Here is a 12,147-nt window from a genome sequence, read left to right as displayed (position 1 = left end):
CCGGTGTAGCTCTTAATCATGCTTTTTATACTCTAACACCACAATCTTTTTCTCTTGCTCTTCAGAAAAATACTGTCATGTGTTTGGGTGGTGGTGTATTATTCTTTTAAGACATTTGTACACAGCTGCCTATGTGAGTTCACACACAACTTCACCTGGACAGCTTCTGAGTACAGATTTATGTTTTGGCCCAATGAACATATTTGTATGTAATACCATCTTGTATCTATATAAAGAAAGAATATTCATTTTATTTGTATGTATGAATTACGTTTTTCAAAAATGGCATTTATGTCCTTAAACCATTAAAGAACCTTAAAGGGCAATTTCCTTTCAAGCAGACTGATTGTTCTGTAGCCTATGTCGACATTTCTTGACCTTGGAAACATTAATTGAGAAGCAAATGTTTCAAGAGAGCATTTGTTTTTTGTCCCTCCCTTTCTTCCTACCCTCACCCCCTTGCTTCCTTGTTTTTCTCTCCAATTCTTGAGCTGACAATGTTAGTACTTCATTTTCTATTATGATTACGAATACGTTATGAGATACGCCTGGGAGACAGTGTACATTTATAGCCAAATTATTTTTAGGTGAAAAGAAAAATGGAATTATCCAAGTAAGGGATAGTTTTGAAGAAAATCAGTAAATGGACATTCATATTTTGCAATCTGTTTCTGTACCCATGTGTTTGCACCTCGTACTTATTTTTTAGAAAACATCAGGGCAGGAGGTGTTCATGTATGTATGAAAGAGGAGTTGTGTGGACAAGGCAGAAAGAAAGCGTATGTTGAAGGAGAAGCTATACTTAGTTGCAATTTAACATGACTTGATTATTTCGCTATGTGTTAAGCCGTTTTCCAGTCGCTGACTTTCCAATTAAAGCAATTTCCTTTCCACTGCGCCCTCTGAACGTTCTCACCATCAAAGTAAATGTTAAGTGTTAAGGCAAGAGGGATGGATGTCAGAGCGGGTGTGAGAGAATGGCTTTGCATAAAAATGGTATTATCTCCAAATCAATTTATCTTATATTAATAAAGACCATTCCTTTAATCTCCCTTCAGAGAGGGCACAATCAAACCCGGAGACAGGCTGCTGAGTGTTGATGGGATCCGACTGCTCGGAACGACACATGCTGAAGCCATGAGTATTCTCAAACAATGCGGACAGGAGGCGACTCTGCTGGTGGAATACGATGTCTCAGTGATGGGTAGGTTGAGAAGTGGGGCTTTAGTTCTGGGAACCGTCTGTGACGTTTTGCTGCCTATTCTTGATGAGCTATTTTAGAAGTGAACGTGACCTCTTACGCTCCTAGTGGCACTGCTATTCCCTTCTGCACCGTGTCATTAATCTAGGGTTCATAAGGAGGTGAGCAGTATTTTACTGTAATTTAGCATTCTGACATTTCATGGTTTGTAGAGTGAAACCATAGCGTGGATTCTAGCAAAGTAACTTTTCCAGTGACTAGTTTATAATAAAGGTTAATGAAGAGTAAGCATTTCTATGTCACATGAAAGAGGGGTTTACTTAGTCTTGCAGGAATTCTTTTGCCTTTTGCCAGTGTTGCTAGGTGGCCAAGACATTATTAAAAAGTCACAAAACTGCCACAGAGAAAAGAATGGGGAAGAGAAAGTTTGTTAAGAAATGCAGAGGTGGCAAATCACAGCTTGAAAAATGAGCTTAGGCTTTATACAAACTTTGACTGAACTCACTGAAGATACAGGAGGTTTTCTAGAAAGTCAAGGAGAGCAGATGACTTTTCACAACAGATTTGGGATTGAATTATTTCCATTTGTTTTGGAAGGTGTCATATCCCCTCCATTTTTGCAAGATACAAAAAATTCATGGCAGCAAGAAATAGAAATATTCACCAGCTGGACTAAAATATTTCTTCTCTGTTTGGGGATCTTTCTCTTCATTTCCTCCTCAGTTCCACAGTCAGATTTCTAGCATAGCAGTAAAGCAGCCTCATAGGAATTTGTGAAATAGCACCGTCAAACTTCAAAGCCTTAGAAAAGATTAATACTTAGAAGAATAATATCAGATATTTGTTTATTCTGGAACAGGCCTCTGTTTTTCTCAAAGTCACAGTTGGGGTTGTTTTTATTATTATTATTATTTAAAATATAATATATGTATCTCTTTGTTTACTTAACTATCAAGAATGGAGTGATAGGTTTGCATGGCAGGCCTGCTGGACAGTCATGCAAGAGTCACGTCCAGAAAGGTGGAGTCAGCTCGGCATCTGGGCAGGAACCTTCCGTGTAGAAAATGGAAGGGCAGGTGACCTTGTAACCTGAAGACAACCAGAATTTAGGTGTTTTCATTTATTTCCTCTTCTCTTTGGAAGATGATGGATGACCAAACCCTATTTATCATCACAGTTAGAAACAGATTCTTTATACTCCACTTTCTCTAAGAGCAAGATCGCATAGAAAAAAGAATCCCTGGCTTTAGACAGACGAAGTTCCCAGTAAGGCTTTTATTTCAGAGAAAACTCCCATCCCTATTCTCCTGTATATCGCAGGGAGGAAATCAGCCTCAGTTTCACTGAGGATCTTGTAGAAATCTTTGCAGGTTTGTGTGAGGACAAGACCACATGATGAGAAGTTCTGTTGTGCTCTAAATTGCAAGTTGTTCAAGGCAGGAACCTTCTTTTCAGTGTTATCTGGATAGAGCACAGTGCAGGAGGATACAGATCTTAGCTGGAAATTGCAGGCTTGTAACTGTACAGGCAGTACCTACCAGTCAGTCTCTTCATATCATTCTTTCTCTGAATAAACTCAGCTATCTCCCTTTTGTTCTTATAACAAATCTGGGTTTATTATTCCTGCCTTCATGGCAATGAATGCGTTATCCTATGGAAACCTAAGGAGGTAGAAGAACCTGAAGCTTGTGTAGTCAGAAAGAAGGAAGGAAAAGGGAATATCGAACACTGGGAAATGTATGGGATGGTGATCCTGCAGTGTCTGCAAGAAGAAATGAGGAGGGATCCAGTAAGGCTCTCTTTTAATGCCTTATGATTTTGTTAGATTTTATCTAGCCCCCAGCAGGTTTTGATTTTTTCCAGTTTGCACACCCTGCATAGTTTTTCCAGCAGTGGTATGAAAAGTGGTGGGAAGCTTGCTTTGCTTTTTGCAGTTATGTTCTGATTATGGCGCAAAGGCTGAAAACCACCCATCCTAACCCATTGATTCCTGGCCCAGGAAAACAGCGATGATTTGCATCTTCACTTACTTCTGCTCAAGAGCAGTGAAGTCATAGTTGGGAGTAACATGAAAGGAAGGGTATGAGCCATGAACAGAAATTTAAGAGTTACAGAAATGTTGCTCTGTTCCCTGACTCTTTTGTTACCCACAAGATAAGCTATTCGTAATGCCACCTCAGGGTTGATGTGAATATGAAAATAGGCTAAAACAAGAGGAAGAGCATTGGGAAGGTGGCTTATCGGTAACTGATGCTTGAAACTAGTTCAGTAGGGTAGCCTGCGGAGAGGGGACAACAATCCAAAAGTTGTATAAAAGTCTGGTGCGTTCTATAGGGTCCTCCTGGTATAAAGTTTCAGTAGAATATCTTACTCATAGAGATGTAATTCTACCATTACTTGCTTTAATATCTTCTCTTCTGTTAACAGATGGTTATATCCTGTAAAGTAGCATTCCATGTGGCCACAACTGGAAAGAGCCATAAATTGTATTCTGATAGCATGAAATTGGAACTTGATTTGAAAAGGTTACACTAGGTGAAGAAAATAATCCTGAACTATTTTTCAGCTACAGTCCTGTAGTGTGTAACTGACTTTTTATACTCCTGTAAGCATAAGCTGTTTCAAAGGTGCTGTATTTCTCAAAGTTTAGTTCCTTCGCCTGAAGTCTTCAAGAGGTCACCTGGGAAGCTTGAACATTTTATTGTTTCTGGAACCTAGACAAACTGGAGTAAAAAAAGCATCAAAGGGTTCTGTGCAGGGTAATTAAGTGTGTATATAATGCAGGAGATGTGACTAGTCCCACTGAACGCTGGGGTTACACTTGTGCTTGCTTAAATGCATCCTGAAGTATCCTGCTCAGCTGGGTCCTAGGAAATAAACTTGTCAATTCAGCTTCTTGGAAGAGATGTTGTTAGCTTCTTGGGTTTTTGGTTTTGGTCTGCCTCCCCCCAACTTTGCCCCCCTGCTGAAAATGTTTCCAGGTTGGTGTGTGGAGTGTACTGCTGTATAGTTTCAAAGAGACTTTAAAATAGTAGGAGTTTGGAAATACCAAGATAATCCCTGAAGAAAATAGGAAAACATAATTTCTGAGAAAATATTTTATAACCTGATAAAAGTTGCATTTGAATTTGTGGAGGTAGCAGTCTTCCAAATGTCTGTTTTCCAAAACGCCTCCTCCGATCATGAAGCAATGTGGTTGCTTGTACTCCTCCTTGGTTTTAGGGGAAACTACCTGCATTTTTAAATTTTGTGAGGCTTTAATAATGCTGCGCTTCAGAGTTGGCAGAGGAGATGGGTATGGTGACTTGCCCTACACACAACTGTGTGGAAGTAACATAAACTTTGTGGGCTTTATCACTTTTCTTTGTAATCCTTACACCTGAAGTGTCCAACCTTTATGGTCATGTGGATCACCTTTTTTTCATCCAGTGGTGGAAGAGGTCTGAATATTGCAGCTCTCTGCGCCATAAGACTACACCTGTGCCCCTCATGTTTTGGAGGGGAATGAGTAGAGGCAGAGTGGTGGCTAGCAGTGATTTGCTGCCACTGCCAAAATGATTTTGGAGCCTGAATCTTTTCCTTTGGCAACTACACAGCAAATATTAATTCCAAGCTATAAACTTAGGTTGGGAAGACCAAAGTTCTCATTATTTGGCAGTGGTCTGGGTGGAGTGTCCTAACAAGCTACTCGCAGCTTGAAGGCTATAGGTCAGGCATCCTCAGAGTGAGAATGAGAATTAGAATGCAATGCTAATAACAAGCTGCAGACAGAGATTCACACTGTCCCTGTCAAAACAAGAAATAAAAGTTTATCACTACATTTATTTGGAAATAGAGCAGATGTAGTTTCCCTTCAGGTTTTCCAAAATCTGTCATGATGCTACTGGGCTCTCTGTTGTCTCTGTAATTGGGGTTGCATCTGCTTGGGTCATCTTCCATATTTATTCTGAAAGGGAGCATTTGGAAAAGTTCAAAGATAAAGACTACCTTGAGTTTAAATTCTGGCCCATAACATTTTTATGTAACTTCAGTTCATAAATTGCTGCTGCTGAGCTTTTGAGCAGTCTGCTTTTTAAATCTTGGATGTTCTTGCTGGGGTAATATTTGAATCAAGGATACTGTAGTTATACAAAACTATTAGCTATTGCCAGGACTTTGGCACAAAAGTAAGCTTTTGTTATCTGTTTACACCTGAGAGACACAACCTCTTTCTCTCTCATCTCTTCACCGGGTGTTTCTTAGTTCAAACCACTCAGTGGTCTTCAGAAATGAAGGAACATATATTGCACATTCAAATTCCATATGTTTCTCTGGCTTCTTTAACAATTCTGGCACTTATTTGAGCCAGAATAAATTTGCTGGAATGTGGTACCCTGTAATTGTTCTCTGCAAAACAGATATGGTCAGCTTGTTTTTTAGTCCCAAGCTACCAGCGTCACCCTGACATAGAACCAGTCACCTTCAGCTAGAGCAACACCCTCAATTTTCTGAACTCAACACTTACCACTGATAGAACTTCCTAGAAAGGGAATTATTCATGCAATCAAATTCATTGCTAGTAAGTCTGACAGCAGTTTAACCAACACCGACTGAGCCTTTTGCCTTTTTTAAGTTCATCCATTAAAAAAACATTTTAAAAAAACCCAGAAAAACAGAAGGCCATAACAATTCTGTGAGAGTACATTTGAAGAAATCCACCTCACCCTTCAGTATTTCTGCCTGACAAGAGCACTAGGGAGAGAAAGCTTGCATAGTTTAAACATCAGGTGGGGTAATCTGTGATCCAGTGTAGACTTTCAGTAATTCGTGCAAGACAAGAAATACTGGAGAAAAAAAAACTTAAGGGCTGCCCCTTAAGTTTCGTAAAGCAGTATCACTCAAGCATATCCTGAGCTGTGGAGACCTTTAAGAGCTATAGAGTTTTACAGGACCAAGGAACAGGAGCTCCAGAGACTCCAAGGACAGACTCAATATCCTCATAACTTTATAAATGTTGCAAGACCTTGAAAGTTGAGGGAAAGTCAGGAAGCCTGTATGATTCCACACTGCCTTTTTCTTTCTGTTTCTCTATAAACTTAAAATTAACATTTACTTTTTCTCTTACAAGTCTTTGACAGAACAGATAGGTAGCGTACTCTAGCATTTGACGGCAACTGCAGGTCTCCTGGCTGTCACAGAGCAACAGACCTGGATCCCTTGAAATTCTAAATATGAATTAGTTACTTAAACCTTCAAAGAATGCTTCCTTTCTTATGTTGCTTCAGAGACAGATTGAATGAAAATTCATGTGCAAAGCAAAGGTCACGATAGCTGTATTAGTTGAAGTATTACTCTAAATACTGCTACACAAACACATACACAAATTATGCTAGAAGACAATGTTTGAAGTCAAAAAGTCAAACGTGCCAGTTGGGAAATGTCAGGATTGAGATTGTCTGCTCAGTCTCTGTCCAGCTAGGTGTGCATGCAGTACAGTCACAAGACCCAGAGGAGAGATAATAACCTTTTTATGTAGCTATTCATTTTGAAATTTTTTTTCTGTCTTCGGTATGTGACCACAGGCTTATCGAAGGCACTGCCCAGATCCTTGTCTGAATGCAAAGTTATTAATTTCCTGGTGTTTTTTTCCTGAGGCCCTAATCCTGCCACAGTTTGAGTGCTTCAGGCAATATGCAGATCTCAAGGAGAAAACCTCAGTGTCCCAAGGTCATTCCAAATGTATTGGCTCTTTCTTAAGGCAGAAGATGACACAGACATATCTCTCTAAGAGTTTCAGAAATACCCACTCGCAGATGTGTCACTAGGTAAAACGTGGGATTTTTTGTCTCTCATGGAGGCCAATGCACAATTCACGTTCACACGGCGCAAACTAAGCAGATATTTGAATCTACATGGTATGGCACGTTAGTCTCTCATCTTACTGTACAAGTTCCTTGTTTATCAAACACACTGTTTGTGCTTTCTGCTGTCAGTGCTGGATGCTTGCATCAGGGACATTCGTATGAACTGACAAGTCGGGTGTGGATGTAATGTAATGGGTAAGTTCTCTCTCTGTGGTGCTAGCTTGTTAGGATTTCATCTAGCGAAAGATGCGTGTTTTATATGACTTATCCTTGGCACCAAAAGATGCTTTTTCCTTCAGAGAAGTCTGAGGCTTGTAATTATTTTCTGCTATCAGGTTTTCTGGCTTTCAGGACTGCTTTTTTACAATAAGTGGAGGTTATTCCTTTTTAACCCTTCATCTCCCATGCTGCTACTAAATACGACGTTCTGGCTTCACTGAGTCTCATCATGAGTCTATAAGAGGATTGATATCAATCAGGCAGGCATCAGTTCCTGCTTGCTTACCTGCTTTAATCTACGCTATTTGCCTGGTTTAAAAGGAAGATAAATACCTTTTTAACACCTCTTGAGATAAATGCATAGCATGGAAACCTGAGGTGAACACGCATTACAGTTTAAAAAAAAAATCCAGGATTTTGGGCTGGCAAATTCAAAACCCAGTTCTTGATTCGTCAATACTTTGTGGGATATTGCTGCTGACTGCTCATAGTGAAACAAGAAAATGCTTGCAGTTAGTGACCAATACAATTTAAATGTCCTTTTTAGCCTTTACAGAAATTGTGACAGAAAGAGAATCTGGTACTTCAAAGCAGTACGCGGGTGTCTCCTCCATGTTACGTGACCTTCTACGCTTTTTTGCAGTTCCCTCTTTAGGCCTTACACACCTCCCAGCCAACTCATTCACTGCTAGCTCCCTCAAAACGTAGAGTGCTTTGTCTTATGGACAGGACACTCATTTCATCATGAGGACTGTTGAGTAGTGAAAGAGGTGTGTAATAGGGCCTTGTAAGAAAATAGTATTTCTCTATCTCATGAGTGATATCACTGTGTTGCAGAAGCAACTGTCAATTTGGTTTTTCCCAATATGTGTATGAGCTTACATCCTTAACAGTGTTGACATGTTTTTATGTACCATTACCTAGGTTTCTCTGTGGGAAAATCTTTTTCTCTGACATTATGTCTGTACCCAAATAGCTCCTCAAAAGAGTGAGAACCATTTAGCCCACCAGCCTGCTCCCTGTTAGCCGGGTTATCAGACCAGCTGTCCAGCACAGCATGTACGTGCTTCCTGGGGACCAGAAAAGACTTGAGAGACACATGGGACCAGTGGGTTTTAAAGATGTTCGCTGACAGCAGAGAACTGCAAAGGTTCAGGATCCCTTGTTCCTTCCTGTCTGTTCCATGCAAGCATGATGCTTTTTCCCTCTGTTCTTTATTTTTACTGTGGTCCTAGCTGCATTACTGTCTTTTTTTCCCAGCAGCTGCTTGATTTTCCCTTTCCTCACTGACCTAGTTTGAGTCTTCTTTTCTAGAAGGTCCTAAAACCCCAACATGCTAATCCTTCTCCTTATAGCCCAGTTTTTTCTGCCGTCTTTTGCCGAGTAAGGCTTAGGTAATTTTCCAACACGTTTCCAACGCTGCTGATTTCCTTCCATAAAGGCCTTTTGCAGTTTTCGTGCCTGCCCTTTAGCCTTTTCTCCTGTCCCTGTCTCTTAGCAAACCATTCCCAAGTTTCTTGTACTGCAGCTTCTTTTCAGATCAATGACCCTCTCACCTCAGTTCCTCCCCTTCTTGCCCAAAAAGTTCTACTCTCCCCTCCTCCTGTCAGGTAATGGAGACACACAGAGAACATGAATTTTTCAATAGAAATATATAAATATAATATAAAGCCTACAGAGCTTTTTTTTGGGGGGGGGGGGGGGGCAAAACAGTATGTTTTTCCCTAATGATGTTCTCAGACACAGCTTAGCTATTTCAGCTGAAATAACTAAGGGAAGAAAAAAAAAATACAGCCTGAGAGAGGCAACCATCATAAGAAAAAATCACAGCAAATGATTGAACTGTGGCCAAGTTGTAAGCAATTAAGATGTCTTAATGAGAAAAGTCTATCACTCCCAAGTATATTTGCCCTATAGAATTTTTTACTTTCTTTTCTCTGCCTGGTTGTGATTTGTTGTCACAGTTTGATAGCCATGTTGCTAGTAGATGATTACAGAAGGGAGGAGTTGTTATGTTTTACAAGGATTTCATAAATCTTACAGATATTTCTCTCTTTACAGACTTCTTGATCATCCCTAAAGAGAAATAAATGGAGTTTAGCTGAACCATATAAGTTACAAATTACTCTAACAGGTCCAATTAACATTTCTCTCTAGTGCTTTTGAAACCATGGCCTCATTAAAAGCAGCTTAATAAACATTGCTTTGTATGGGAGGAAAAACTGTAAAGGTGAAATGAGATGTCCCTGTAACAGAAAACTAAAAGTAGAATTTAATTGTCATAAATAACTAGGAAAGGCGGGGGGGGGTGTGTGTATCATCTTCCAAGTTCCACTTTGTGTATGAAAACATTCTGGTTTACTTACTGGGTAATGAAAGTAATGGACAAATTTCTCTTCAAAGACTTGTCAGGAAGGTGAAACATACTTGTATGCAGTTAGTCTAAATAGTGTACAATTAAAAAAAATCAGTCTGAAATATCGAATGTATTTCATGATGGGCATTCATTAAAGTAGAGCCTGTCTAATCTGTCCTCCTATCTCCACACAAAGCATGTGGTCTGAATTTTTTAGATGCCAATTCAAGGATTTGGATCCTCAAATGGAAGCAGCCTCTGCCTATTAAAATAGGCTATTGAGCTTCTTTTAGTAAGTATGTAAAAACAAATGATGGAGGAGATTGCTGTAATAACCTCTCATGTCCACCATCCAGGCTCCAAGCAAGCAGAGGGAGGGAGCAAATAACCCTCATATATATTTAGTAAAAGGTGGGAAAAAAGGATTGATCAAATTTTTCCACTTTGCATGAGGGCTATCCAGATGTGCCATGAAATGCAGCATGAAATAGAATTGCCATCTCTACTACGTGCTCGTACCTCCGGTCAGCTGAAAGTTAGTCAAAAGGTCTTTCAGTAAGTTGGCTTATCTGTTACTTAGTGTGCTGGTCAACAGCAGACTAACAAGGATAATGAAGTATCCTGATTTGTGCTGCTCCGAAAAAAAAATCGAGCAGGTAGCTGAAGAACTTAAATTCAGAGTGCAGGTGTGAAAGTTTTACAAAGAGGATGATAATTAAGCTTCTTGGGAGATTAAAGGATCTTCCGCATGTGCCATGCAATTCAATGCAAGAGAAACTCTGTGATCAGAAAGAAACCAATTAAAAAAATTCATCCTTGGACTTGGTTTAGTGGCATTGCAGTCATCTGAGAGAATAAGGAATAAGGGACAGATTTTATTTTCTTTATATTAGAGAGAACTTGGGCTGTAACCCCAGAAACTGTTTCTAAAAGGGCCCATCTCTAAGGAAATAACAGCAGCAAAGGCTCCATTCCTGCCTCCATTCCAGGGAGAGGAAAACACTAAATGTCTCCCAAGACTTTCCCTGAGGGAGGTGTTTAAAAAATCCTGAACCAAACTACTCCATCGTCTTGACTTTTTTCATCGGTATCACACACCCAGACTGTGCCCGACAGGTTAGGCCAAGGGGAGAAAGCCTGAGAAACCCTCAGATCAGTTCTGGAACACCTGTACTGGCCAGAAACTAACAGGTTAAATTGGGATGCAGTAGGGCAGATGTTGATCCCTTTACACTAAAGTTCATGGTTCATTCATCATTTTACAGAACATTTATGCTGAAAAAGGATGGATTTTAAAGTATGAATATTTGTAGGTATTCTGCCTAAATATGAGCTGTCTCAATTAATGGTGTTCTAGTGCAAAACCGGTGTGAATGAGATCTGAAGCAGGTCCTGTGAGATTGCACCATGTAGTATTCAGCACGTGGAAAATGTGCACTGCTCAGAGAAGGCAGTACCGAGGCCTGTGAGCTGGAAGTGTACGTAGGGGGGGAAAAAAATCAGTATCTAAGCTGAATGAGTTTATCTTGAAATCAACATAGTTACTCAAAGTTATTTGCACCAGTGCCACATCTTACAACATGATCTTGTAACACAGAATTACACTTCTGATGGTGTTGCATAGCTGTACAATGAGTGAAATGTTATGTTCTCTGTGTTCAAACCACATTGCCCTACAGTAATTTTAAATACCCATAATAACCTGTCTTTGCATCTTTTTCCTAAATGCATGGTTACCATGCTTTGTTCATTTAAAGAGATCATTTCATAGCCTACGAACTCAATATTTACCAGACTTTGGGAAACCAGTACTGATAAAAATTGCTCTGTGTGTTAGCCTCTGTTCAGCAAAAAAAACATTGGATTTTTCTTTTTTTAATCAATTCATTGGTGACTCACGTTATTGATGTTTGACCTTCTGTGAGTCTCATGATTTTCATTGGTAAGGAAATTGGCCAGTATAGTCTGACAGCTATTATTGATTGGTCATGTCGCTATTTCAATGTAGGCGCTGGAAGACCCTAACAAAGTGATGTTTCTGTAATGATTGAACGTGCATTCGAAATAAACTAAAGGCAAGCACCTTACTGCAGGTTTTCTTCTTGGAGGAGGAGAAGAGGGTGGTAGTGATTTTACAAAGAGTACTTATCTAGACCATTCACCGGTTTCATCTTTAATTGCAATTCTGACACAAGCAGAAAAGTCATGGCTCACTGCAGCCAAAAAAAGAGTGCCGAGCCCTCCTGAAGAGATGAGTAATGAAGGATATGATGGGCTTCCCAAGGTTACAGGTAAAGCTGTGGCAAGCTGAGGTTTTTTCCTTCCTCTTCTGTGCCTCCAGACATTTCTTCCCTGGCTGATAAAATTGCATTTTTACATGCAGAACCCACGCCGGTATAAAAGCGCTCTTTCTTGGAAGTGAGTCAAGTCATGCGGTGACCCAGACCCTCAGGTTACCTGCAAGAAATTGGAAGCAGAGTAGGGCTTTGCCAATAGATGAAATTGGCTGTAGGGCATCAGAGGCAGTG

General features: G+C 40.0%; 2 protein-coding genes across 16 annotated transcripts in view; both read left to right on the top strand.

The window, feature by feature from the left end:
• The window catches only part of LLPH (LLP homolog, long-term synaptic facilitation factor), a 556,390-nt gene that overhangs the window by 405,313 nt on the left and 138,930 nt on the right, over window positions 1–12,147 (top strand). The gene's annotated exons all lie outside the window — the stretch shown is intronic.
• The window catches only part of GRIP1 (glutamate receptor interacting protein 1), a 335,051-nt gene that overhangs the window by 257,100 nt on the left and 65,804 nt on the right, over window positions 1–12,147 (top strand). For all 15 annotated transcript variants that reach the window (XM_049792219.1, XM_049792224.1, XM_049792221.1 and 12 more), the window contains one exon: window positions 1,059–1,204. In XM_049792219.1, coding sequence (XP_049648176.1) covers window positions 1,059–1,204 — 146 coding nt within the window. The remainder of the gene's footprint in view (window positions 1–1,058; window positions 1,205–12,147) is intronic.

This window comes from Accipiter gentilis, chromosome 34 (genome assembly GCF_929443795.1).
Source record: "Accipiter gentilis chromosome 34, bAccGen1.1, whole genome shotgun sequence".
Taxonomy (NCBI): Eukaryota; Metazoa; Chordata; class Aves; order Accipitriformes; family Accipitridae; genus Astur; species Astur gentilis.
Note: the sequence above shows the minus strand (reverse complement) of the source record. Positions and strands in the feature narration are given on the sequence as shown.